The sequence below is a fragment of the Phalacrocorax carbo genome, chromosome 11, assembly GCF_963921805.1.
Source record: "Phalacrocorax carbo chromosome 11, bPhaCar2.1, whole genome shotgun sequence".
In the NCBI taxonomy this organism is placed as follows: Eukaryota; Metazoa; Chordata; class Aves; order Suliformes; family Phalacrocoracidae; genus Phalacrocorax; species Phalacrocorax carbo.
In genome coordinates this window covers 22,743,252-22,770,601 of record NC_087523.1, presented here as the reverse complement: position 1 = coordinate 22,770,601, position 27,350 = coordinate 22,743,252, and the positions used below count along the sequence as shown (strand labels likewise).

The window sequence follows — 27,350 nt, the reverse complement described above, 5'->3', positions numbered from 1 at the left end:
AGTAATTCCATGTCAAAGAGGAAATATAAATAAACTCCCCAAACAAAAGAAGCAAGGAAAAAATAATTCTTTCAAACATTTGAGCAGGAACAATAGGGTAGGATATGCACTCTCTGGGGAGAGCTAATGGCTGAAACCGATAGGAGCACAGTGCCTGCCTTACTCGGCTTTGTAACTCGCGCAAAACCTTTGCTAAACCAGAGATTATTTATAGCAGACGTTATGGCAGAAGCATGTGTGACCTGTAGGCTCCCTGCTAGGGGAAGAGCTTTCCTGTACTGTCTTTGGGATACAATAGACAATTATTTAGACACTATCTTTGTCTCAAGATATAAACAATTAGATGCTGGCTACTGGTTTCTGTTCTGACGTTCAGGCTACGGGCAGCCATGCTTTGTTACTTCAGGGTTTTTAGAGAAGGAGAGGATTTTTAAGGGGTTGATAGTGGAGAAATGTCATAGCTGTGAATTTCCCGCAGCACCTCTACTAAACTGACTAATTGGGAATGCAGAGTAATGTCACGAGCACCATGAAGCTGTTGCCTTCCAGCATCCTCACGGAAGATGGCAGCCAGTGGCTCGCTGTTGTTCAGCTGACGTTAATGGGGTGTGTGTGGGTGTAGATCCCCGAATCTGCCTGAACTGTTGCGTTTCGGCTCATCGCTGTGGTATTAGAGTACCTACATCTGCAACTGGATAGTAATTAAATGTTCTTATATATAATTAACTTTTAACAGACTACTGAAGAGCTTAAATAATCTACATGTAACGGCAGATATTTCTATATTATAATGACAACAGTCAATGCCGAATACCTGCAAAGATCGGGGAAGCAGCTATTTTTCTAGAATATGACTACTTTTTCAGGCTCCCTCATTTTATTGGCAGTCCCTGTGCATCCCGGGTGTCAACAGCAAAAGTGTCCTTTTGGATCTATTCAGCGCTCACCTTAGTTTTATTTTCTGTATAGCAAAAGAATTTAGAATTGCAAAAACGGGCTTATGAAAATGTGAAGGAGTGTGCAAGGGATAATGCCACCACAAACACAATGCGGGTTAAATGGCAAAGGGCGTATTCTCATCTGCAATTCATGGGTCAGCTGTGCGAGTCTGGAGAAGCGTTTAGCAACAGGTATAATGCCGAAGCCGCCTGGGCTCTGTGCAGAGCCTTGCTCTGAAATGCAGCTTCAGTAGGAACTAATCTGTTACATCTTCATCTTTTGATTCCAGTTAACACGGGCTTCTATAATGTCTTTTCTTCTCGAGTTCCTCCTGCTCAGCTTTGCATGAGGAGTTAGATGATGGCTCTCTCCCGTTTTCTGTGCAGGCACTGCAGATATAAAGCCGTTGCTGGCTTGGCTTTTTAGGGCTCAGCGTGATGCAGAGCCAAGCGCTGGTACACCGATAAGCTGCCTGGCACTTCTCTGCACCGTCACACCATTTCATCAGGCCCACCAGGCCCCGAGCGTGGAGCGGCTCGCGTTTGTGGTGAGCTGGTTCCTCCCCAGCAGCGCCAGCGCAAGTCCAGTTTACGTGACAGCTGCAGCTGAGCAACTCTGTCTCTCCCTCGGCCACCAGCAAAATGAGTGCCCTGCTCTAATTTCATTGTGTTTGGCCATCGCACAAACTCTAAAGCTCCCTGAAATGGGAAGGAAGTAATGTTTAAATTATACATGAGTGAACTGATTTACTCAAACCAAAGGTTTGAGTTCCGTCCTTATGAACACAGAGGTGGAGCTATCTGTCTGTGCATCCGTCCGTCTGCATGGTGAATATTGATATTAACAGAAACACAAACGCAGTTCCAGTACTGTAAAAGCTTTGGCTTAAACCAGTGAAAACCGTGCAGGGCAGATGCGAGCTGCCACAGGGAAAGCAACGTGTTTGCCTGGTGTTGACTTGTCTGGTAGCTGCCCTCCGCGACGGAGTGAGACCGTTGCTGCAGATTCCCCGCCGAAAACCTAGTGTTTCTGTAAGGTCCGTCTGCTCCCGACTGGAAAGGGATTCAAACTGCTCTCCTGTCTGCCTCCTGCTCCTAATGAGGGGGTTTAACTTCCTGTGTAACGTATTTTGCAGAGCATGTAAAATGCTGGTTAAATTCTATGGTTGCTTCCTATGGGCACTTGCTCAGCGCTCCTCGGGGAGCCCAGCGCCGGAAAGCCGTAACTGCGCTTGCTAATGGCCTGGAGATCCCTTTTGCAGATGTTTCACTCAGGTTTCTTCTCCATGCTCCTTCCGCCTCTATATAAAAAAATTAATATGCAAGCTGCAGTACTGCCATGCCTGGCCAAAGCTCAGCAGCAAACCGTTCTTGTCCCGTAAACACAAGATGCTGAATTTTTGTAGGGGCTGCAGCAATTCGTGGTGGGAGGCTGTGAGCTGGGGATCTGCTGGGCGGGCAGGGGCTCGAGTGTGGCTGGCTCCTGCCAGCATCATCTGGGAGTGCTGTGAAAGCGTGGATGTGGCTTCGCAGTTGGTCTGGAGCAGCACCGAGAGAGGCTGAAACGTCTGTGGAGACATAAACAGAAAGGGGGAGAAGTCACGATTCTCTCCCTATTTATTTGACCTAAATACACTGAAGTAACTGTACCCTCATGAAAGAGATAATTTCCTGACTCTGGAGAGCTTAACATCTGTTTCCTCCCATTTTTTTTCGGTGGTAGAACATGGTAACGGAAGAACTGGCGGGGTTTTCTTTCCTCTTTTTCTTTTGTATAGCAAGAGGCGCTGCATGCTTGGGCTAAATACTCTCTCCGAGAGCAGACAGGTTTCTCTCAAGGGTTATATGATCATTTGTTCTCTATTTTCTCTCCTTCCTGCCTCCCCCCGCCCCTCCTGGAGAGGAGCGGATACACCGAAGCCCAGGCAGGACTTCCTTAGCTCAGCCATGCCTTCTGGCAGGCTGCGCCGCGTGCCCTCTCCCCATCGCCCCCCTTTGCCGAAAAACAATGGCCAAAGGCTCCTTCTTGTTTGTTGTTTTGTATCCCGCAGAGGAAGAGCCGAGTGGAAGATCGTGTCCCCGGGGGCCCTCGGTGCATTCCAGCTCTGGCTGCCGCCTTGCAAGTCTGCCGGTGCCTCTGCTGGGCTGTCCCCAGGCCTTTAACACAAACCGGCAGCCCTGTGCGATGCTGGGGGTGGCCAATGGGTTTTGAAGCAGATTTAGTGCTGCTGAAAGGTGAGAGAGGGGGATGGAGAGCCTCGGAGCGGTGTCTCGAGTCATTGCTCCACAGCAAGAGCAGATCCTGTCCTTTGAACATCCAGCACAGCACAAGCAGTTGCGGTGCCAAGAGATGCTGGGCTTTTGTACTGACTATTTCTGACGTGGCTTGAATCTCCTTGTGTGCTGCTGGTATCTCCTTTGCAGTTGGGGTGTAGCGAGCCTCGGACCCTCTAATACCCCTGGCTGCAACACCCTCGAGATCGACCTTGGCTCTCTCCAGGTGCTTTCTGCCAGAGGCTCTGCAGTGCAGAGCACTTTTCTCACATGTGACCCTGCCCGGACTGGCCCGAGGGCTACTGCACCACCAGTTTCCTCTCTGATCTCTTCAAAGGCTTGTTGCTCCTTACGACCCTAGCCAAAATAGTTCTTCTTTCGGGTCACTTGATAGAGGGGATTTACAAGTTGACTATAACCTGGATTATGCATTCTGTAGGGCCTCTCTGCCCTCGAGAGTGTCAACAGCCCCTCCCAGTTTTGTGTCATCGGCAAACTTCATTAGTATTCCTTCCAGTCCTGCATCCAAGTCATTTATGAGGACACTAAAGAGTACCAGCCCTAAGATGGATCCCTGTGGAACCCCACTAGTGACTGGCCGCCAGCCCCATGTAACCCCGTTTACTGTGACCCTTTGAGCCCGACCCGTCAGCCCATTGCTCACCCGCTGCATTACGTGTTTATCCAGCTGTGGGCTGGACGTTTTATCCGGGAGGAGGCTGAGAGAGACAGCATCTAAAGCTTTACTGAAATCCCGAAAGATCACACTGACTGGCTTCCCTTGGTCAGCTGGGTGGGTGACCCTGTCAGAGAAGGAAATTAACTTTGTCAGCCAGGACTTTCCCCCCGTGAGCCCGTGCTGGCTGGGACCGATGACTGCACTGTCTTTCAGGTGTTTTTCAATAACGCCCAGAATAATCTTCTCCATAATATTGCCAGGCACAAAAGTGAGACTGACAGGCCTGTAGTTACCGGGGTCGTCCCTGTTGCCCTTTTTGAAGACTGGGATGTTTGCCAGCTTCCAGTCGAGTGGGACCTCTCCAGATTCCCGAGAGCTTTGAAAAATCATTGAGAGAGGTCTCGCTCTGACATCAGCCAGCTCTTTAAGTACCCTCAGATGAATCCCAATACGCCGCATCGACTTATAGGGATCCAGCTGGAGCAGCAGGTCCTGCACAAGCTCAGGGCTGATTTGGGAGTTTGTCATTCCCACAGTCATGGTTCTCTAGCCCAGGGCTCTGGGGGCCCCTGAGCCCACCATCAGTGTTGAAGGCCGAGGTGAAGAAAGCATTAGACATCTCTGCCTTGTCTATGTCCCTGTTTGTGAGGTGACCGTTCTCATCAAGTAACGGGCCAATGTTATTTCTGGCTTGCCTTTTGCCACTAATGTATTTTTAAAAGCCCTTTTTATTGTCCCTCACAGTACTGGTCAGCTTCAACTCTAATTGAGCTTTGGCTGCATGTGTTTCCTCCCTGCAGTGGCGAACAGCATCCCTATAGTCCTCCCATGTGGCCTGACCTTTCTTCCACTGGCCATATACTTTCTTTTTCCTCCTTATTTCTAGAAAATGATCCCTGGTCAGCCAAGCTGGCCTTTGCCTCGCCTGCTTGACTTTCTGTGCTTTGGAATTGCCTGCTCCTGTGCTCTTAGGAAGTGGTACTTAAAAAGCGATCAGCACTGATGGACCCCAGCACCTTCAAAAGCTTTTTCCCAGGGGACTTTACTAAGCAGTTCCCTGAGCAACCTGAAGTCTGTTCTCCTCATACCCAGAGCTGAGGTCTTGCTGGCAGTTTTCCTCCTGTCACCATAGATTTTAAACTTCACTACTTTGTGGTCACTGTGGCCAAGGTGGCCCCTGATCCTCACTTCACCCATGAGGCCCTCTCTGTTAATAAGCAACAAGGTGAGGAAGGCACCTTTCCTGGTTGGTTCCCTTAGTACCTGTACCAAGAAGTTGTCATCCAGATGGTTCAGGGACCTTCTGGACCTGTTTGTCCCAGCTGTGTGGTATTCCCAGTTGACATCTGGCAAGTTGAAGTCCCCCATAAGGACGAGAGCTGATGAGTTAGCTGCGTCCCTTAGTTCCTTAAAGAATAACTCATTGACAACATCCTCCTGGCTGGGTGGCCTATGGTAGACTCCCATGACAGCGTCTGCTTTGTTTGTCTGTCCCTTAATCCTTACCCAGAGGCTCTCAACTGTGCCATCGCCAAGTGCAAGCTCCGTGCGTTCCAGCTCCCCCGCTACATACAATGCCACCCCCCTGCCTCGCCCGCCCTGCCTATCCCTCCTGAAGGGCCTGTGACCATCCATCATGGCACACCAGTCACAGGACTCACCCTGCCGGGTTTCACTTACGGCAGTGATGTCATACCTCTGGGGCTGGGCCAAGGCTTCCAGTTCCCCTTGCTTCCTCCTGCTGCACGCATTTGTGTGAAAACACTCCAAGTGCGGCTCATTGAGCCCATCGCCGCGTGTAGCAGCCTGAAGAGTCTCACTAGCAAGCGGCTCCTTTGGTGTGTCTACCTGTTGCCCATGGCTGACTAGCTTGGTATTGCCCTCTTCCCCCTTCCAATCTAGTTGAAAGCCCTGTCAATCAGCGCTGCTAGCTTGTGAGCAAAAACCCTTTTCCCCTTCTGAGAAAGCTGCATCCCATCGGGTGTCAGCAGACCTGGTGTTGAATAGACCATCTCGTGATCGAAAAAGCTGAAGCTCTGCTGATGACACCAGCCTCGGAGCCACGTGCTGATCAGCTGGACCTGCCTGTTCCATTCAATATTCTTCCCTGCTACCGAGAGGATCAAGGAAAATACTACCTGAGCACCTGATCCTTCAACCATCCGCCCCAAGGCTCTGAAATCCCTTTTGATAGCCTTTGGACTTCTCCTTGCTACCTCTTCTCTGCCGACATGGAGAACCAATAGTGGGTAATAGTCTGCGGAGCTCACCAGACTAGGGAGTTTCCTAGTGATATCTCTTACCCTGACCCCAGCAAGGCAGCAGAGTTCCCTGTGGACATATTGGACCCTCCGTTCCCCTCAGAAGGGAGTCATCTATGACAACTATCCTTCTTTTTTAATTAACGAGAGTGGTCTTCATGCAGGGGGTGGATTCCCTACATGATGACTCCATGTCCACAAAATCAGTTGTCTGCCCTCCAAGTTCATGGAAAAAAAAGACCTGCCCAGGAGTAGAGGAGGGGGTAGGTGCCATTTTTTCCTCTCTTCACAAAGTGTGTCTCCGGAGAAAAGGGGGTAATTGCAGATTTTCTCTATGAGATGGTTCTCTGAGTACTGGGACAGCAGCAAGGTAGGACCCAAACACTAGATCAGGCTCAAGACCAGTGCTTTTATCATAGCTCTCCCAGGCAAAGCAAAACGAAGTAATAGACAACACAGCAAACAGCAAAAAGTGAAAACAGTCATTAATTCTTGGAGTTTATTGTGCAGCAAAAAAGGAATCAAGCACTGGAACGTGTGAGGAAATGCATGTGTCAGCTCCCAAAGTAAATGCACCAGGGTCATGATCCACAGCGGCCAATCAAATAACTGAACAAGTACAAGCCAGAAGTTTAATCTAGCGCACACCGATCACATCTCTTATTATCTTGAACCCCTCGAGTCCCGCAGTAGCTGCCAAAAAGGTTGTGGGTTAACCCTGGTAGGCTGCTAAGTACCACAAGGCTGCATTCTCCCTGTCCTGCCCCTGCCAGCCCCCAGTGGGATGGGGGAAGAGGAAAGGAAGAACAAAAGCAAGAAAACTTGTGGGTTGGGATAAAAATTGTTTAATAAGGAAAGGAGAAGTGGAAGAAGAGGGAAAGAAAACAAAATGAGCAATGTAAAGGCAATTCCTCACCACCTCCCACGGGTAGGCTGGTGCCCGACCAATTCCCGAGCAAAAGATGGCTAGCCTCTCTAAACCCCCTCTTTTCCCTTTTTATTGCTAAGCGTGTTACATGCCATGGAATATCTCTTTGGTCCGTTCAGGGCATCTGCCTGGTGGAGTCCCCTCCCAGCCTGTTGCGCCCACCCCAGCCTGTTCACTGAGAAGCAGAGGAGGCTTTGACACTGTGCGAGCACTGTTCAGCAATAGCTGAAACGTTAGTGTGTTATCAGACAAATGGAAAACACAGCACCATACAAGCTGCTGTGAAGAAAATTAACTCCGTCCCAGCCAGACCCGGTACACTGGGAAGGAGGTAGTTCTGCCCACCCAAGCCCTTTCCTCCTGCCACGTGCCTTGTGTGTTCCTGTGGTTCTTTGGGTGAAAACCAGAGTCAACATATCTTCTGTTTGGTTGTTTCCCCATCTAGCTCTGCTCACACCCATAAATGCTGTCTTGGGGCGAGGGTTGTCGAGCAAACCTCCAGCTGCGGTGGCAGGAGCGGCTGGTGGCAGCGGGGAGCTGTGCTGGGTTGGGACGCGGCGTCTCCCCGTCCTCGCTGCCTGCCTGGGTGGAGGCTGGAGCCCTCCCATGTCAGCCTGCTCTGCTAAACGAAATTGCGTCCTGCTCAGAGCACTGATGCCGAGGCAACGCAACACAAACTTGGATTTACAGTTGTGTGCCGGGTCTGAGTGTGGGTGAAGTTAATCCTCTGCAAAGATGTTTCCCAAAACATCGGCTGTGTGCCCTTATATTTTCCTCTGAGGGGTTGTGATTTAATTGAGTTTTAATGCTTTTGTGGCTGAGAGAGTCCTTCCAAAATATTAAAGCCTGAAACCCCATTGTAGGTCCCCTTTCCTGACAAAGGTCCCGACTGTCCAGCATTTTTCATGTTTTTTTTGCTAGGTATGGGGCAGCTTTACAGCACTAAATATTTAAAGAAACCCCACTTCTGCTAGTTGACCAAAACCTGCAGTGATCTGAAGTAGAGGTCAGGAATTGTGCGCTGCCAGCCTTGCAAACAGCCTGAACTGTGCGGTGTTAAAAGTTTCTTTCCATCATTGGGATCACTTGAGAAAACTCAGCTCAGCCTGGATCAGACCTTGCTAACTGATGCTTCCTCGCTAGCTGGTCTTGCTGCCCTGTTGCTTTTGGTAGGCATGTGGACATCCTTATTTTGCTATGGTTGTGGCTAGCTCCTGTAAATTTACTAAGTGCCAACACAGAAGAACAGGATTGCCCGGGAAAAGCGTCAGTCCCTGAATGGTGCCTGGTGACAGCCCTGATTGCTTGGGCCTGATTCGGTATCCTTTAAGTCTACGAGAACTGTTAACTTCAGTGGGTGTTACCCGGGCCTGCAGTGTTATTTCTGCTCTGGTATCCGTCTGCTAAATCGCACTTAAAAGGAGCAAAATTGCTATTACTCCCACCTATATCCTGCAAGAAAAGCCTTGTTGCCAAGGAAGTGTTATGCAATCGTGAATGATACACAACGTACCTAGTTCTTTCTTAAAGATTTGGATAATGCAAAAAAAATGGAAAGAATTTGGAGGGGGAATCATGGACAGATACAGATGTTTGTGTAACACACCTGGTGCCATTTGCTTGGGATTTTGTGCAATTCTAACTGATTTGTTCATCTCAGGGACCTGGAAAAGGAAGGTGAATTTTCAGAATGAAGGGCTACTGCCTGCGTGGCGAGAACACCACCAGGGTCTTGTGCAGAGGCCAGGGCAGGGACCCACGTAGCTGCTGTAAGTTGGAGCAGTTTTCAGCGTGTGATCAAGAGCTGTGGTTTTATGAAACCATTTTCCTCGCCAGGCGAAGTGTTGTGTGTTATGTAGACCAAACACACCAGCCACAGCCACCTGGCTGAGCCACCCTCTTTGGGCTCGAGGTAGTTCAGAGGGTAGTGGAAGAGGTGTAAGGTAATAGCAGTACCTCCTGTTTTCTGTGGTTAAAGTCCCACACACAGAGATGGTAGTCGCAGCTTAGCTGCTAGGCGGCAACTTGCTACGACTTGACATCTGCAACTGCGCCTGCAGCCCAAGGACGGGAAAAATAAAAAGGCAGTTGACTAACTGTTGTAGTTTTCTGGCCAATAGGTGTTCTCAAAACTACATTCAAAGCAGTTCTTCAAAACCTCCTTCTCCTGCACCCCAGAAAGATGAGTAATGGTTCATCAGATACTCTCTTCTCCAATACTCAAATTATATTTTATTATTATGGGCTTTAATGCCCCTGAGCCTGTGTGGTTTGGTTGATAAAGCCACCTTTTCTGTGTTTGGCATAGGTTTCCCGCAAGCGTTCTGCTGTTGTGTGCTTGCACAGTGGCACACTCTAACTTTGGTGGCTGTATGGGTTGACGGAATGTAGCAGATTTTAGCATCTGGTTGGGGAAGACTGAGCAAAGCTGGCTGAAATTTGTTCAAAAGCAGAGAATTTGCCTCAGTGCTGGAAGGCTTTGCTCTGGGTGAGGCAATGCCAGTCCTCGGGCTGGATCTGGTTCAGGTGACAGGGCCGGGATCGCGGGTGCTAGCAAAGCTGCGCTGCTGTGAGTTGGCTCCTGCCAAGGTTAGCCAGAGGTTTCAGTGCGTGCAGTCCTGCAGGTTTAATTGGTGTGAATTAGACAACAACAAGGTGTTTTTCTCATACTGAGTATTTGCTAGCAGCTGGTCAAAAGGCCCTCTGAGCACCACACCTGTGTCTTGCTATTCCATTTATCCCTCGGGGAGAGCTCTGTCAAAGCAATGATGATGGTTGCAAGGATTAGGGGAGGTTCAGGTGAGGCTGGGGCGGAAGGGAAGGCGAGAGGAGCCACCGAGCGCTGGTCCCCTGTCTGCTTAGAGTGCTCAGGTCTGGCTTGTGGTGGTGGCTCTAATTTACATCTGGGTTAAAGCTGCTTTTAAAAAAAATAAATATATACTTTTTTTTTATTTCAAAGCCACCCTTGCGCCCTGTGTTTCTGGGTTGTGTTGCTGGTCTGGGGAGGGCCGTGCAGGATCCTTTACAGCCTCTCTTTTGCTCAACACATGAGAAACAGGCTCTCTCCTCTGTGCTAGCATCCCTCCAAAGACTTTGCAGACATGCCTGTTGCCTTTGAATCTTCTTTCCTCATGCAACATCCACCCAGCCAAAAACAATAAAAACATAAAACTGGAAAGAGAAAACAAAAGAAAAAATGGGGACCTTTTGTGATTTTTGCCTTTTGCTGCCAGTTGGCTGCACAACTTGAAACTACTCAAATGCTCTTTTTTTTTTTTCCACTCCTTCAAATCCATTCAAATGTGTTACTCTTTAAATTGCAGCAGGGATGCCTGTGAATAACTTGCAGATCCAGAGCGACAGCCCAGGGAATGAGGCTCTGGTCGCCTCCTCGAGCACCAGATGGAGGAACAGTCCCACTAAACCCTTGGGTTTTTGGGAACAAAAGCTTTCTGTGGTCTCTGTAGGGACCCAGGGCAACACAGCTCCTGCGTGAATTTGTGCTACAGGGTTTAAGTGGTGGCAGGCGGTGCCAAGGCCCCAAAACAGGCCTTTGCCTGGGGAAGGAGGTTCTTATTTAAGATTTCTGTCGTGGTTAGGACGAAAGGCGGCGGGCTGAGTAAATAGATGGCCAAAGCAGAGCAAGGCAGCGTTGCATGGAAGATAGATAATCGCTCTATGGTTAGGCTGTGTAATGGTATGGGGGGTATTTGGTGAGGTGTTGGTACCGGGGGCTGTGGGGGCTGCTGCGAGGAAAGGCGGGCCAAGGTGGTCACGGCGGCGAGCCTGGCAATATTCCACAAGCACTTGGACAAGGCCCTCAGAGACGTGGTGTGAATGTTGGGGTCGCCCTGTGCAGGGACGGCAGTTGGACTCGGTGGTCATTGCCAGCTCAGGACTTCCTATGGTTCTATGCCCGGCACTGCCGGTTCCACAGCGGCAGCACCACAGCCCGGAGCAGAGCCCGTCAACGGCACTGGCAGCGCCTCTCTGGAAGGGCAAAAACACCAGAGAGGAGTGAGATGGGATTAAAAAATGTGAGATACAGCGCTGTGAGCCCCAAGGATGGTGAAGGTGGAGGGGAGGAGGTGCTGGAGCAGGGGGGTGTTCCCTGACAGGGATCGTGGCCTGTGGAGGCTCCACACGGGAGCAGGTTCTCCTCACAGGAATCATGGCCTCAAAGCATGAGGAGGAGAGAGCGGCAGAGAGGAGCCGTTATGTCCTGACCATACCTCTCCCAATTCCCCATCCTCCTGCACCCCTCGGAGGGAGGCATAGCCATCAGGAGTGAAGGAGGGAAGTTGAGCCATGGGAAGAAGGGGGTGGGTGGAGGTAAGGTATTGTATTAGTTTTAGCTTTGTTTCTCATTATCCAAATCAATCTGAATTGGCAATAAATCAAATTAATTTTCCCCAAGTTGACTTCTTTCACCTGTGACAGTAATTGATAAGGGATCCCCGTATCTTTATATCAACCCATGAGCTTTTTCATCTTTTTTTTTCCCCCTGTCCTGTTTGGGGAGGGGGAGTGATAGCACGGTGGGGTGGACAGCTGGCAGCTGGCCACGGTCAGCCCACCACGGTAGCAAACAGTCGTTTTTGCTACCCTAAGTACCGTTGGTGCCAAAAATGTTTGGCACAACCCCTGTGTCATGGCTGTAGCGAAAGCCAGATGACTGTTATTCATAGAAAAGCAGGATAGTAGTTGTTTCTGTTAAGGTTTTCAACCCCACTTGGCTGTGCTCTTGTTCCTTGGTGCCTCTGCCATCCGTGGAGGTCTTGCGGGTTATCGCTTATTGAAGACAGACATGGTGGTAAGGTAGAAACAGAGGCTTATTTGACTGAATGTAGGAGTGAGCCTTTCCTTGTCCGTGAGGTGACCAGGGCAACAGCCGCTGCATGAATAACCTTCATTTTAATAGAAACAGTGAGTGTAATGGGGCTTTTGTAGGTACGGGGACTGTTCATAGAATAGTAAGAGTAAAATGGACAAGAGCGGGAGTGAGCTTCACGCCTTTGTGTCAGAGCGCGGCAGTGTGCCTGCCTGCTCTCCCTCTGCTTGGGGGAAAATGGAGAGCTTTTCATTTGTCAAACCCGTGTCTCTGGGGCTGCACCCCTGCTTGTTCTTACTCTTGCTTCCTTCTTCCTCCTGAGAGTAGGATTAGGAATTGAGGGAATTTAACCCTGTTTAGTCCCTGGCATGTACTTCTGCGTCTCGCAAAGGTAGACGGCAAACCCAGAACCACCTTTTGAAGCTGTAGCAGTGAGACAGGGCGGAGGTATACCAGTGGAAGCTTTAGGATCTGTATGAGCAGTAGTTCAAATGTATCCCCACAAAGGGTTTGGAGTGGACTCCATTGCTGTTGCATATGAGGTATTTGTAGTCTTAATCCCGTTCCTGTAGGGTGGAACTCACTTTAGGGGAACACGTGTGTTTTGTGTAGCGTTGAGTGGTGGCCAAACAGCTTTCATTTAGCAGTCCCGTTCCAGCCAGGGATTCCCTCGCTGGTGCCATAGCTATAGTAGGAAAAACCTGGCTTGGATATTCCATGAGTTTTCTGATGTGGTAGTGTTTCAGAATTGCATTGGTTCCAGGAAAAGGCTCATCCTGACTTTTCTTTGAGTGCCTCCTGAATGAGAGACTGAACTCATCGGGAGTGCGTTGCTGGTTCCTGGCAGATGGGGCTGGGGGAGATGACAGTGGCATGCACAGGGATGCCTTACTGTCATTTCCTCTTTTCCTCTCTGCCATGTACTCTGACGTATTTAGAGTCCTAGTGATTTGCAAAATGGAGATGTGATTTATGGTATTCTGTGTATACTTTGTGGTAACTTTATTAATGCAGGAAGCTTATTTGGGGTCATTTAATTCTTTGGTCATTTAAATCAGATTTAAGTTGCTTTAAAATGTATATGGTTTGGGAGCAAAATTTCAGCCTCACTAAAATCAGTGGCAAACCCACCACTGCTACTGGGATAAGATGTGACCTGTGATGTTTTAACAAATGCGTCTTCTAAAAAAAAACTTTCTGTTCCTAATTGCATTCCTTTGTTCTTTTTTCCTTAAGTCTTGTGAAGAAAACAATCTGAAGACAATGCATCTGTGACCCCTGATACCAGCTTGCAAGCCAGGGCGATGGAAGTAATAGAGGGCCACCGGCATACTGGTCCCGTGATAGCACCAAATGGATATGCAAACAGGATTTTCCAAGCAAACATGGAGGAAGGGAGTACTGATGCGTTGGAGGTCTGTGGTGCTGAGCAGTACACCTCCAGTGATGCAATGCTGAGTGGACGGGAGGAAGCACCCAGGTATAAGAAGACAACCAAGGGCAACCGGATCTGGAATTTTGTTAGACGAAGGAAAGGACTCTCTACAAATAAAGGAAGACCCCAGTCCATGATCCTACTGGGAGTTACCTCTGAGGCCTCAGAATTAAAAAAACCATCCTTCATGGACAGGGTAAGGCCGTTAAAAAAGGGAAGAACCTCCAGGATGCCTAAGAATGTGGATTTGAGAGCATCCAGCGTCCAGGTTGCTTGTGACCCTGAGGAGGACCATCATGCCAGCGGGCAAAGAGCTGTCTACAGGGTTAAGAAACTGGGTGACAGTCGGAGGCCCTCCCGCCACTCGTATGCAGGGTACATTGATGATTTGGATTCTTCCTTTGAAGACATAGATCTGAATATCAGCATTCCTGAAACTGATGCCAGTGAAAGTAAATGTCTCAGGGATATTAGTGTCAGATTACACAGTGAAGATAATGATAGTAACTGCCATAAAATACCAGTGAGAAAGAGTGAGTCTTTGAATAAAAGTCCTGCAGTTACAGAAGGGGACAGTCAAAAGAGGTGTCCTGTGCTCCCACAGGAGGGCAGAAGAGGAAGAAGCTCTGATGTCTGGAGCTATCTAAAAGGAATTTCATTAACTAGCAAAGATAATTCAAAGCTTCCAGATCAAAGGGCTGAAACCAATTTCCAGAACTTAGAAGATATAACTGATCATTCTACTTCTTGTTTTGACTTTGATACGAGATGTGAGGAGAATCTCAGCCAGCGGAAAAAATCAAACAGTGCAACCAAAGCCACTCACTTTGGAGGTGTTGTGAGGTTCTTCACCAGTGTAGCAGAGGCAGCTCGGAGGCTGCGAGGCTCCTCGAGGGCATTTTCGCCTGATGAGAAAAGGCCTCAGCGGAGTTTCCGAGGCTGGAGACAGGACAATACCTCCCACAAAGAGGGCTTGGTTATTGAAAACGAGAGTGCAACAGGCTTCTGCACGGTGGGAGCGTGTCTGCAGTCCCCAGATTCAGGCACGTGGGACAATCTGAGCTTTGAGAGTTTGGTGGGGAAGGAGCCCATGCAGCACTGCAAAACCATAGAAGTATTGCAAGACATTGGCTCTTCTGCCCCAGGCAATGAGAATGATAGATTTAATGAAACATCACTTTCTCCCCTTGGGCCAGAACCATCCATCTCCCGCCTGCCAGAGCTTGCAGATGGCTCTTTCACTGAGCTAAATACTAAAGACTCCGCTGAGGATCTGGTTGACCTTCCACAGACAACTCCGACTAAACAGATTCAGGATTCAGGCAGTACTCCAGAGAACGCACTGGTCATGGGCAAGGACCTGCCACGTTCTCAAGGTCTTCCTGTGAATAATCTGGATACTACGGACCTGGACCGTTCCTTAGCTGCTGATGGGGATTCCTGTGCAGTGACTGAGGCTCTGATCCACCTTCCACAGACATTGTTGACTAAACTTGATACCGAGGAGGTGGCTTGTGCTCCGGTGGTTGCTAAAGACATGGATGCATCTCCAGCAGTGGCTCAGGAGCTTCCAAAGGCAGAACTGGATATGCAGGACTTGAGAAATCCTCAGTTGCCTTTGCAAGACTTGTCTGGAGGTGAGCTGGGGATTCGGGACTTGGGCAGTACTCCAGAGGGGACACAGGTCATGGGCAGGGACCTGCCATGTTCTCAAGATCTTCCTGTGGATAACCTAGATGCTGTGGACCTGGGTTGTTCTCCAGCTGCCGATGGAGACTTTTGTGCAGTGACTGAGGCTCTGATCCACCTTCCACAGATGACCCTGACTAAAGTTGATACTGAGGAGGTGGCTTGTGCTCCAGTGGTTGCTGAAGACATGGATCCATCTCCAGCAGTGGCTCAGGAGCTTCCAAAGACAGAACTGGATATGCAGGACTTGAGAAATCCTGAGCTGTCTTTGCAAGACTTGTCTGGAGGTGAGCTGGGGATTCGGGACTTGGGCAGTACTCCAGAGGGGACACAGGTCGTGGGCATGGACCTGCCATGTTCTCAAGACCTTCTCGTGAATAATGCGGATGCTGCGGACCCGGGCTGTTCTCCAGCTGCCGATGTTGACTTTTCTGTAGTGACTTTTTTAAAATGTGCAACAGTTAAAGGACAGGTTGTAGTGCAGACTGATTGCCGCATTAAAAAGCGCGGAGCAACTTCATTTGTAGAACAAAACTCTGTAGAGGTAACTGAGGAAGCGGAACAGTTTAACTGTAACGACGAGTGTCGTCCGTTCCAAGTGCACGTCTCTAGAATCGTCTCCTCTGGACGGCTCAAAAATGGAAAGGTATGAGTAGCTTTTACTGTAATGTTTTCAATAAGACCATACTGTTATACATCTTATGAAGATGGTTTGCACTTGAAGGCATTTTTATATATTCCTCATTGGGATTTTCACTTAAGTAGACCGTCATATGAACGATGGCAGTAGACACAACTTTTGTGTCAGTCCAAGAGGAGGCACCTAACTGGCATATCCCTAAGCTGTTCGTGCAGACCTCCAGAGCTGCTCTCCTACCACCCTTTGGCCATTTGTTTGTATCGGTGCCTCTAGAAGAGGGCTGTAGCAGAAGCTTATGTATTTCTAGACACTACCTTTAATTTTTTTCCTCTCTGCATTTAGTTAATTTGAAGTAGAAGCTTGTAAGAAGAGTGCTTTCGACAAATTTAGAATTTTGAAGTGTGCTGTGGACAAGTGATGTTCAGCAATTGCGCTATGACCCTTGTGTTCTCTTACCTAAAAAAGTAGTAGGGGTGGTGGTCATTGGTTTTTATTAGGTGATGCCGGTTACAACAGAGCATCTGGAACACCAGGCAGAGCCCCAGCATGCTGTGCAAGACCAGGAAAAAGAAGAAACAAGGCCCATGTCTTGTAGAGCTCATCGGATCATTTCTCTGGCAGATCTAAATGAGCTCTCTCCCTGCTCCAAACCTGTCAGAAGTTGTGTGGCCTCAGTAGTTTAATGCTGAGCTTGTAGCAGAAAGCCTTGCTAAGGGCTGGGTGCATAATGTGAGCAAAATGCCTTCCTAATGTGACTACATGCTGAGCAGAGCTCCGGCTGGAGCTGCCTTGCATCTGTCTCTACACAAAATGACATAGCCTTTGGGATGTTAAATACCCAGCCTAAGTGAAAGGTGGGCAATGGTGGTGGCTCTAATTATGGCAGTGCATTCCTGTTCGTTATAAGCAAGTCTTTCAAAGCCCTTAAAATTGTCAAAACATTAAAGTGGACATTGCATTTTGGACTAGGTTCCAGGTATTACAAATCTGTGTTGTCCAGCCTAACATTAGGAAACCTCAGACATCCCGTGGGTAAGGGTCATACATACAGGATGAAAAAAGGCCTGCTGGAGCCAATAGACTCCTCTGCTAACTCTCAGCCCATCGCTGCAGCACCTGCGTACGTATCTCTGTCTGTGGAGCAGAAACCTGTGAGCGGTCACAGTCGTATCGGGCTGTGCCAGGTCACTTGCCAGCATGCCCGGCCTTGTGTCTCACAGGAGAGGCAGTTTTGTGCCCTGCTCAGCCACTGAAGGGTCTTCTGAGGCTCAGGTTGCTCCGTGCCGGTTGCGGAATCGGTACAGGTTTGTGGACAAACCATGGCAGGACCCAGTGAGAAGCCCAGCTGTTTTCTTTCGGGTCCCTGCTGATCAGCTGAGGCTGAAGGCATGACTCTTTTTTTTTTTGAAGGTGCCAGGTAGGGAAATTCGGTAAATTAATGAAGAAACTTTCTCCTTTCCTTTTGGGCTTGGAGAGACCAGGGATGTTCCAGAGGTGATGACATCGTTCCCTGTTGGAAAAGGGGTCACTGTAGCTTTCGAGCCAAGAGGGGAAGTGTTCGAAAATTGGCAGCAGATTAGAAATGCCGGGGGAAAAAAAATCTGAACTCGTGACTCCCAGCTAAAATGGGCAGTACCATTGTTAGTTATTCCTGGATTTGTTTTTCTGCTCCCTTTTGTGTAATACAAAAAAATAAAGACAGCTCACTGTGTAATTCCAGGCACTTATGAAGTGAGGTGAATAGTGGTTAGTCACTTCTTGTGGTTTCTGGAAGAAATGGTTTTAGGAGGATCTTGACTGAGAGGGCTGTGGTTTGATATCCCTTCACAGGGGCCAAGCTGAAAGTATTCTGGGCAGGAGCAAGACAACAGAGGCCCAGAAGGATTGAGTGGAGCTGAGGAAAATATTGGCGCTCTTTTCCCAGAGCAGCCACATCTCTGCTAGCTGAGGGCAACGGCTGCATGCCTAATCGCAGCGCGCTTAGGGCAAAATCTGAGCCATTTCCCAGGTCAGCGGTGTGAACAGGAGATGCGGTAAGCCCCAGCTCAGCTGTTGCAGCTTACAAACATTACCAAGAAACTTAAATATGGTGCTCGAGATAACTGGACAGGAAACCTCCCCCGAGTTCCCGTCGAGTGTGGCGATAGCAGTACGACCTCCGGACTGCCGCGGCTTCCGGCCTCGCTAGGCAGAAGCAGCAGTGGGATGGAGGGGAAAGCATACAGCCCGCCCTGGTTTGTAAACACCTTCTGCATCCCAGAAGCTCAGACTAGAGATCTAGAGATGCACAGTGATCTGGCGGCAGCATCAAACCCAGAGCAGTCAAGAGTGAGGCTAAAGGAGGGATACTCTTGGATAGGGACGGACCTAGAGAGTCCGCCAGCAGCTCCAGTAGCAAATGGCCTGAGACACCCGAGGGATTTTCTTGCCTATCTCTCATCAGGGAGCGGCACTCGGAAACATTTTACCAAAAATAAACACGCAAGAGGAATCACTTCAGCCTGAGCATGACAGTAGCAGCAAACTCCAGCGTGTTATTGTTTTAGGGCTAAATCCAGCTCTTTGCTGGCACCTGTTCCCCAGGACAGTTGCTGGCCCTCCTGCCTCCACTCCAGGCTGCTCTGCATTAACTGAAGGATTTGTATTTCAAGTGAAATGCTCGACCACAAGGAGGGAGAAGGTGCTGCCAGGACGGGGTGGCTTGGCTTGGTCAGCTGCTGTAAGCAAGCGCTCCGGCAGTTTTAAAGCGTGCTAGCAGCGTAGAGCAGAAATAGCTCCAGCAAAGATTTTCAAAACAACCTATACACTGTCCCACAAAAAGCACAAAAGCGGCAGTTCTCACTGAGGCTCCCTGCCCGAACCTGGTAGGAGGTGATATAAGAGATGGAGGCTGGTGTAGCACAAAGGATGCTGGAGTGGGATTTAGGGGACCTGCGCATTGCGCCTAGGGGTACGGTATGTCTGTTTAGCTGAACTCTCCTGCAGTTAATGCCCCTGTTTCTTGCTTTCCTAGTCTTGCCTTTTCAAATTCTAATATCTTTGGGCGGAAGCTGAGTGATGTTATAGGCAAGCAACAGCGCAATAGGAATTGATCTTAATACTGTAAAGGAAGCAGCATTGCAGGAGCATATAAAGAGCAGCTGTAGAAAGGTAGAAAACCCACTTACTTCTCAAACTGTCTCCCTGCCTAGTTGCTTTCAGACCCCATCCCAAATTCTCGTTTGTTCTGGGAGCTTGTGAAACCGTGGAGATAAAAACATTGTGAGGAATGGAAAGAACAGTAAAGGTCAAAACAGAATGTCAATGGGAAATGAATTCCTGAGGTCACCATTCACTTTGCCGCAACTCGGGGATGAAAGTGCCTTCCTTGTTTTGAGAGATAGGTATGAGAAATGAACTGAAAGATGACATGGGGGTTTTACTGCATTTCGGACAGTTGCAAACTATAAGTTTCCATTTTCCATGTCCCCACTGCAGGGAATTATCCTCATCCCACCTCTACAAACACCACAGCATCCCAACAGGGAGAACGCTGCTGCAGGGAGTCAGGCATAGCCCCAGAAGTTGTATTTGACCACTTCCAGTAGCTTGAGATGATGCTTAGGTGGAAGGAAGATTTGATACCACATAGACTACTTTGTGGTTCCGGCTTTTCCATCGGGGTTTCAAACCAGCCGATGTGTGCTTGGATAGAGCTTGTGGGGGATTTGATACCTCCTTTGGGAATGACACGAGGAAAGGGTGCCAGATACATATCTGACTTCATATTTCAGGCATCAATTTAGAGTTTTTAGGACCCAGAAACTGAATGATTGAGGGTTATTGCTGGCAGAGAGATCCTCCCTGCGCATCTCCGGGGCACGCGCAGGGACTGGGCACTGCAGAGAATTTTGGCTTGTGTCACTCTTGCAGTGACGGAGCGGAGGGGTTTCAGTGCAGTCTTTCTATGCCCTCTGCTGGCTTATTTGTGAAATAAGAGTTCATTTTTACAGAACAGAAAACCTATTTTTCTGTAGGATTTTTAATTTTATCTCATGAAGGTTTACAGAGTGCAGCTTGCTGTTGGCTGTTGTGGCTGCACATAGACACCACTTGGTTTTGTGATGCCATTTTCTGGGGGAATTCTGATTGCCAGAAGTGTGAAAATGAGATTTCTACAGGCTTGTCAACCTGGGCAAAAGGTGTCTGTCCCATAGGATGAGGTGCCAGGCTGACCCGGGATGCCCTGCGTTTCCCAGCCAGTTTGGTTTCAGAGCCCTGTCAGGGGCTGTCTCATCAGACTCACTTCTCGGCATCACAGCAGATGGTTGCAGATGTTTCTCTTGAGCAGCCGTTGAGTCTGTTCCTCAGAGTCCCGTACTTAGAGGCCAACCTGTCCAGGTGCCACAAAGGCGCTCCCTGTCGCGGGGTGGCCCATACTCATGGCGCAGGATCGGTGCTTTCACGGCGCTATTAGGTTGTGTGATTTCGGTGCGATAGCTGCACGCTGTGGTGCTCTGCGTGGGAAAATGGGAGACTCTCCCTGCGCGGTGGGTCGAACTGGAAGCACAGGATTACGGATTTGTCTGAGTGCGTGCATGCCAGAGGATGCCTCTGCAGATTCGCAGGCTGATAGCTGGGGCATATCTCAGATCATCCCGCAGCTTTGGAGTTCACTGCAGCAGCTGCAAGTGCCTTTTCACGAGAGGAAGATACAGCAACTTTCTTTTTCTGTGTTTGATGAGAAATGGCAAGTGATGCGCAAAAGTTCTCATAGTGACCTTTAGCTTGAGATTTATTTTATTGTCTCTCTGCTACAGAACGTTTTGGGAGCAGCCGCAGAAATGGGACTGCTGAGTCCATTTGCCGTTTCCCTCCCTGCTCTGCTGAAGGGCACTAACCGGGAAATGGGTATTTCGGAGATCTTCAGAGCTCCCTTCGTCCCCTGGTTACTGGCAGCGAACTGGGTTGTGTCTCAGCCCACTGCTGGTAGTTGTGCTTACAACAGGCTTCATAGTCCTTCCAATTTAAGAAACTGGGCTTTGCTTTCCCAATCCTGCCGTTGCCAAAAGAGCGCTATGCTCCTGTCTGTAGCGAGGTACGATTTAGTTGCAGAATGAAGATTCTGTGTATTTATGGCTTTTAATATGGTTATGTCTGACAATCATCTTATTTTTAGTGGAGACAAAACCTCTAAAGCCTATCTCCAAGCTGTTCAGATTTTCATATTTTTAATCACCATGAAGTGCTAGCAAAATCTTGAATTAAAACCTATATTTAGTGCTATCTGTAGCGGGGTAGGGTTTTTTTGGGAAACGTATTTTTAGCATTGTCAGGGAAAGGCAGGTTGAGTTTGCAAAGCTGATAGGCTTTACATGTATATATAACCAGCCACTGAACACATGGGTAAATCTGATTTCCGCCTGCTTTCTTAAAATACTTGCTGGGTCTTGCCTTCATCCAGTTCCCAGCCTCAAAGTTATAACAGGCCACCTCCTGCCATCCTTGGTGCCACCAGGGTAGTGATATGAATGGGGAGCTCTGGGCTTTGCCCGCCTATATGCTAAAGGGACTATGTGGCCAAAAATTCTCTGTGTGGAAGGTTTTCTTTGGCTTTTACCCCCTCCCAGCTGTTACCCAGTCAAGAGAAGCGTACTGGGTCACTGGATGCGGCACTGGTGCTGGGAGCAGGGAATGGGATATCAAGGCTTAATACATCCACAGACTCCCACTGGGCCTTTGGGGTAATTATAGCCTGTCCGCTTCGTTCTTCATCTGTAAACAAAGATAATAGCACATTGGTGAAAAGTGGGGCTGCTGGAGTTGTGAGGACAGATACACTAAACCATCTGAGGCACCCAGTTATTAGCAGGGCCGTGGAAGTATGAAAAATCTGTCTCTAATTGAGGCTAGAAGCCTCCCAGCGAGGAGCCCCTCCTGTGCTCTTCTCCTGACCTCTGAAAACTGTTTTTTCTGCTGATTTCTGGACTCTAAGATTATACACAAGACTTCCACGGTGTCACATGTCACAGAGAAGAAAATGAAAAGTAGGAGTTTGAATTGTGATTTTTTTTTTTAAAAAAGATAATTCAATTCTGCAAAATATCGCTGGGCAAGTTGTCTCCTTCAGGATCTTTTCCTCCTGAAATGGGATAATGAAAGCTGGAGTCACCCAAAAGTGAGGGAAACTCCAATGTTTTCCTCCAGATAGCTATAAATGGTAGTTCATTCTTTGGATTAATGTTACCAAATTTGAAGGTGTAACTGGGATATTTGACCGCTTCAATCAGTTGTAAGTATCTTACTCTCAATAATATTTAATAGGCTACTGATGCAGAGGACATGCCTTGTTAGCAGTTGTTATCAGTCAGCCTCCAGAGGAACTACCGTGATCATTTCTGCCTTCCTCTGTGAATCTTCCAGAAAAAATTAATTGTTCCAGTTTTGCTAAAAACATTCCTGGGCATTTTCAGAGAACAAGAAAGAGGCCCCAGTTTACTTTTCAGTGCTGTGGTTTGCCGCGTCCTTGCATTTGGACCATCTGAAACCCGGCAAGGGCTGTAACTTGTGTCCTCCCCGGCGATGAGGCACACTATAATGACTGAAAAAAACCCCAATTGTGGTGGTAGGTGCTACGTTAGAGAGCAGATGGTGTTAGAGGGGTGTGCTGTCGGTGCCCCTGTAACACACGTTCAGAAGAAGGTGCAGACCAGCCCCGTTGGATACACCGTGCCCAGCTGAGGGGGTGTGGGTGCACTGGGTGCTTCGGGACCCTGTTCTGGTCCAAACGGTGATGCTGTAAAGAGCAAGCATGAGAAACGCTGAGCAGTGCGATTGGCAGCTAACCTTTTTGCAACAGTAGCGGGACTTTGGACCTGTTTTGATCAGCGGGGAATATTACCTGTTTCATGTCCTACAATAAGCTAAAACCCAGTATCTCGGGAGAAGACCTAGAAAAATTCATAAGGGTACCACAAAGGCCCAAAGCATGGCCCGAAGCCAATGGTCCTTGGTAGATTTGGTACAGAGCAAGGCCAGGCCATCTGCAGGCAACTAGGTACACCTCCCCAGTCGCACCAGGAGAAGGTGTAGGGTGGGTAGGAAGTACCTGGAAAGAAAAGCGGCTGTGTTTATAAAGCGACATGATTTTATAGATACTGTGTTGCAGGAGGGTCCGTGTATTTGTATTAGATCTTTGTTAGCAGCTAAGTGGTTAACGCTCAGCTTTTGGAGGAGGACAGGCCATGAGTCTGGTATCTTCTTTTGCAGTTACCTGTTCCACCAAAGTGATTCAAATCCATGTACATGTGAAGAGCCCTTTCTCTCCCCAGAAGGCTCTCTGTACCCTCCCGATGACTCCTGCAGCACAGCAATAATAGCAACGCTGTTATGTTTATTCACCTCCTGTCCTTTTCGTAGACCATCTGTAGGCTTCTGTTTATGGAATTGAAAAAAAGACCTTATATGACCTCTGGAAATACCTGGAAGGGAGTGCTTTGTTAAGACTTTTGGGAACGAGGAAAATGACATCCTGTTTCTAATTTAATTAACTTTTGCATGGATTTTATTATCAGGAGGACACTTGAGTTTTGCAGGAATTGTTCTTAATGGGTATCCCGGCTTTATTCTAAGAACTTGTAACTTTTAGTTGTATAATAATATGGGCAGATCCTATTTTTACGCTGCTGGATGAGCACACACATAAACAGACTGTTCTCCTAAGCCTCACCATTGCAAACTCGTTGCTCTTCTCAGTGGCTGTGTCTTTCAAGTGCTGGAGATCTTTCTGAAAAATCCTCTTGTTTCACTTCTTACTCACATGTCTCTTCAGCATGGCCATACAGAGACCAGTGGTGACTGATAGCTGTAACCTGGCAAAAAATCCAGAAATTAAGAGTCTCCTGTTTCCCGCAGGCCACCAAAGGCTGCATCTCCTAGTTCAGTTCAAGGGTGCCTGTTGAAGCAGGCCTCCCAGGTGCCCACCCTCACTGTGCTTTGAATGCACTAATTGCTCTTAATGACCCCAAGCAGTCTCACCTGGGGCCTCCACACCACACCCATGGGCCTGGCAGCCCATTTAAGCTCGGCTCTGGGTACTTAGTCCTTCCTTGAGCAGCCTGGGAGTAGTGCTGGTCTCCAGCTCTGCTGCAGCTGTGCCTTTGCCTGGCCACGGGCCCTGCTGGGCTGGACACCAACCTGGGGCCTGATTTCCTGGCTTGACCTTGGAGTTGCCTCACCACCATGGACCTGTCCAAAGATCACGGGGCTTTGTCTGACCCTGGTCTGTAAACTGACTCACCTGCTTTACCTTGGACCTGCTTCATCACCATGAATGTGCCTAATGATCTGAAGACTAGTTGGCCCTGGCTTGCCATCTCCAGACCTGGCCTGGCCCCTTCCTTGGGCACTGTGGCACGGGGATGGCGGGAGAGGCCCCATCCTGCCAACCAGGTTATCTCTTTGGCTGCTGGTTTGCTGTCCCTTAGGGAGCACCTAGCCCTTGCTGCACATCCCGAAGCCAACCCAAGATGTTTTAGTTAGTACTGGGTCCTTGGCACCGGCTAATTCACTCGCTGTGTGTGCTCCTGCTGGGACTTGGTAACGTGAGAGTAGACAAAATGCTGCGCGGAAGGCAGACCTCTTCATCGTGTGTTACTCTCAGAAGCGCCTCGGAGGCAAAGTGCCACTGGAAGTTTTGGACTTACACACCGTGAGCTGTGTTCAAGGTATGAGCCCCGTGCAATGGGAGTTAGGGCACTCCAGCACCAAGGCCACCAAGTCTTAATTCTTCAGTCAAAAAAATGAATTGGGTGTAGATTGTGGTGAGAAAGTCTAAGCTGTATTGTACTGTTTTGGGAATTATATTATACATTATGTTCTGTGATGGCTTTGTCTGAGGTTTGACACATAAAGGTGAAATTCTTCTCTGACCCTTTTCTTGCCAGCCGATGTCTCATCCTTCTCAACCATCCCCACAAGCATCACCCTTCAAAGTCCTTGTGGAGAGATGTCGCTCCGAGCCCCTCTCCCAGAGCACCCCGATGGGGCTGGACCAGGTGGGAGGGCGCATGCAGCACTTGCTCAGAAGACGTGGTGAGTAGCTTTGCATTGTTTTTCTCCTAGGTTTGTTTTTTGGTCTCGCCCATCCTGCAGAGCAAGCCAAGGGCGCTGTGGGTTGGAAAGGCAGAAGTGTGGCTTCATCCATGCTTGTTAAAACCCTGGAGCCAGGTGAGGGAGCTCTGACAGCCACATGCTATGGAGTTTCCTGCTAGCTAATAAGATCTTTTTGTATATGATGAATTTATGAAATAGGGCCATTTTCTTTCTTTAACGTGTCTGAACACAGTCCCTATAACTTGGTTACGACAAGATGAACAGATAGGCACATGCGGTGTAAAGGCTGTTCAGCAACAACTGTGTGAGTTTTCATTTGGTAGTTTCCTCTTGGCTTTCTGTCCTCTTACCAGCCTCTGTTGTGAGTACTTGCCATTTGGAGGTGGCAAGTGGTGATGGATACTGAGATCACAACTCCAGTCTGGTGTTTGTTTGGAAACAACAGTAAGAAGTGAGGTGTTTTTTTTTTTTCTCCTGTGCTTGGATACTCTTCTTGATCAAGGAGAGAATCTCGTGAATCAAAGGCTATGATGAGCTATCCTCTGCATTTGTCCTGCTCAAAGCACTACAGAATGTATTTGCTGGAAGGGTCTTGTGTTGGCAGATAAACAGGCTGATGGTTGAATAGATGACATCATTTTTTTTGAAACTCTAATTAAGATGATTGATAATTAGAGTAAGGAAATTATTTCCTGAAGGGATACCACTACCACCAAGAATCCTGTGATTTAGCAACGGGCAAGTATGGGAGTGCTGCCAGACTGCGCTGGCATTGCTCAGGAGCTCACGAGGGATCCAGGCAGTTAATGGATGGTGGCAGCACATCAGGGTTAAGGAGCACTAGGAAGGAAAAGGCAAAGCGGCTGCCTCTTTAATTGATGGCTCTTCAGTCGGGGCGCACACCTTTCTGGCACATGGGGAGTAACACACGCATCTCTGAAAATGTGAGCATTGCTGTGTTTGCACGTTGCTCCTGAGTGCTACTATGTCGGCACGCTGCCTCTGGAGCCTGGTAGCAGCCTCTCGCTATAATCAGCACTCGCGCTGCAGCTTGATTTTCTGCGAGTCTAGAAAGTGAAACGCGTGTTGCTAAAAATAACAGCAGGCTGCCTGCGTCAGCATCGCGTTCAGGAAATAGGTCTCGGTGCAATCTCTCTCCCAGCAACGCTGGAAGAAAATCAGGATTGCTGCCCACCCAGCCATGCCAGGGCTGCGGCAGGGTCCCAGCTCCGCTGTGCTCTGTGCCTCTGTCCTGGGCAGAGCAGAGTCCCCAGCCTATTTGATTCAGGGGCAGGGAGTGTGGGGGTGTGTGTGTGTGTTTTTGCCCCTGTAAGATAAAAGTGACCTGAACCGCAGGAACTGGGGTGTCGACCTCTGCTCTCCCAAAGCCTGGGACCATTTACCCTTGTTATCTGGTTTCAAACCCCTTGGGACAGTCTGAGAGCTCTGCCTGGGTTAGAGGTGCGTCAGGAAAAAGGAAATCAGCATCGTGCCTCTTGTAGGGAAGAATTCCAGAATTTGTCTGTTTTCTGTAGATGCCTTTCTCCATGAACGGGATAATGAGCCTCCAGGGGATGGGAGCACCCGTGGGCGTGTGTATGTGCACACACGTGTGCGCTGCCCAGACCTCACGCACCTGCTGCCCGTGAGGGCGCGAGCAGTGCTCAGCTCTCTCCGTCCTCCCAGTGGCTGTCACTCCAGGCTAGGGGATGTGAAGAGTCTGAGGGAGGAAGGGATTAAAATCTAACCTTGCCAAATGTGGGAGGGAAAAACCCTGGTCTCGCACAGAATGGCAGTTTCACCCCAAAAGGAGAGGGGTAGGATGGGGAGCTGAAAACTTGGGTTGTTTAGAAAAGCAGAGCTTAATTTTGAAAGGTGAGCTGCCAGCCCTCCTCCACCACTTGCCTCTTCTTTACAAGCTGTTTTGTGCTTGGGCATGTACCATCTGTAAGGCCAGGCTGGGATTTGGTGTAAATGGTATAGCTCGCTTAAAGCTAGATCAGAATTGCATCTGTGAGGGATTGGCCTGAAATGCTTGGGGTGAGAAGTAGCCCAGTTTCTTTGAAAAACAGCTTTTATGGACTTTTCCATTTTTGTGTTCTGCATAAATTCGAGGAGCTGTTTCTTTTTCAAAGCATTGCATCATATGGACCACAGCGACTAAAGCCGGGATCTCTGCAGGTCCAAACTGCAGAGGTGCTGTTGGCAGGTATGACCCACGGAGCTATTGCACTTTCAATACTGGTTCACGCAGGTGAAGCCTGGTGCTCTCGGGGAGCATCCTGGCTTCACACCCAGCTTGCCTGACCCCACCTGCTTACACCACCTCTGAATTTGGCTCTTGGCTCTTAAGTTTGTGCCTGTGTTTTTGTAGTATCCAAGCTGCGCTATTTTTCTTGTATCCCAAGAGCACTGAATAAAGCACCTAAATATACTCTCTGCTCTCTTTTTCTAAAGAAGAGGTTGAATGAGTCTCTTGCAAACAATTTTGTTTCTTTCATTTAAAAGAACAGCCTCCGCCCCCAGCCTGAGCTAAAGCACAGCATTTATCTTTTGTCATTCCTTTTTTTTTTTCCTGTGGA

At 48.7% G+C, this 27,350-nt stretch overlaps 1 protein-coding gene across 4 annotated transcripts in view; it reads left to right on the top strand.

Annotated features, from left to right (window-relative positions):
- The window catches only part of ARHGEF9 (Cdc42 guanine nucleotide exchange factor 9), a 224,912-nt gene that overhangs the window by 15,035 nt on the left and 182,527 nt on the right, over nt 1-27,350 (top strand). For all 4 annotated transcript variants that reach the window (XM_064463419.1, XM_064463420.1, XM_064463422.1 and 1 more), the window contains exons 2-3: nt 13,148-15,681; nt 24,600-24,747. In XM_064463419.1, coding sequence (XP_064319489.1) covers nt 13,216-15,681; nt 24,600-24,747 — 2,614 coding nt within the window. In that variant the 5' untranslated portion in view covers nt 13,148-13,215. The remainder of the gene's footprint in view (nt 1-13,147; nt 15,682-24,599; nt 24,748-27,350) is intronic.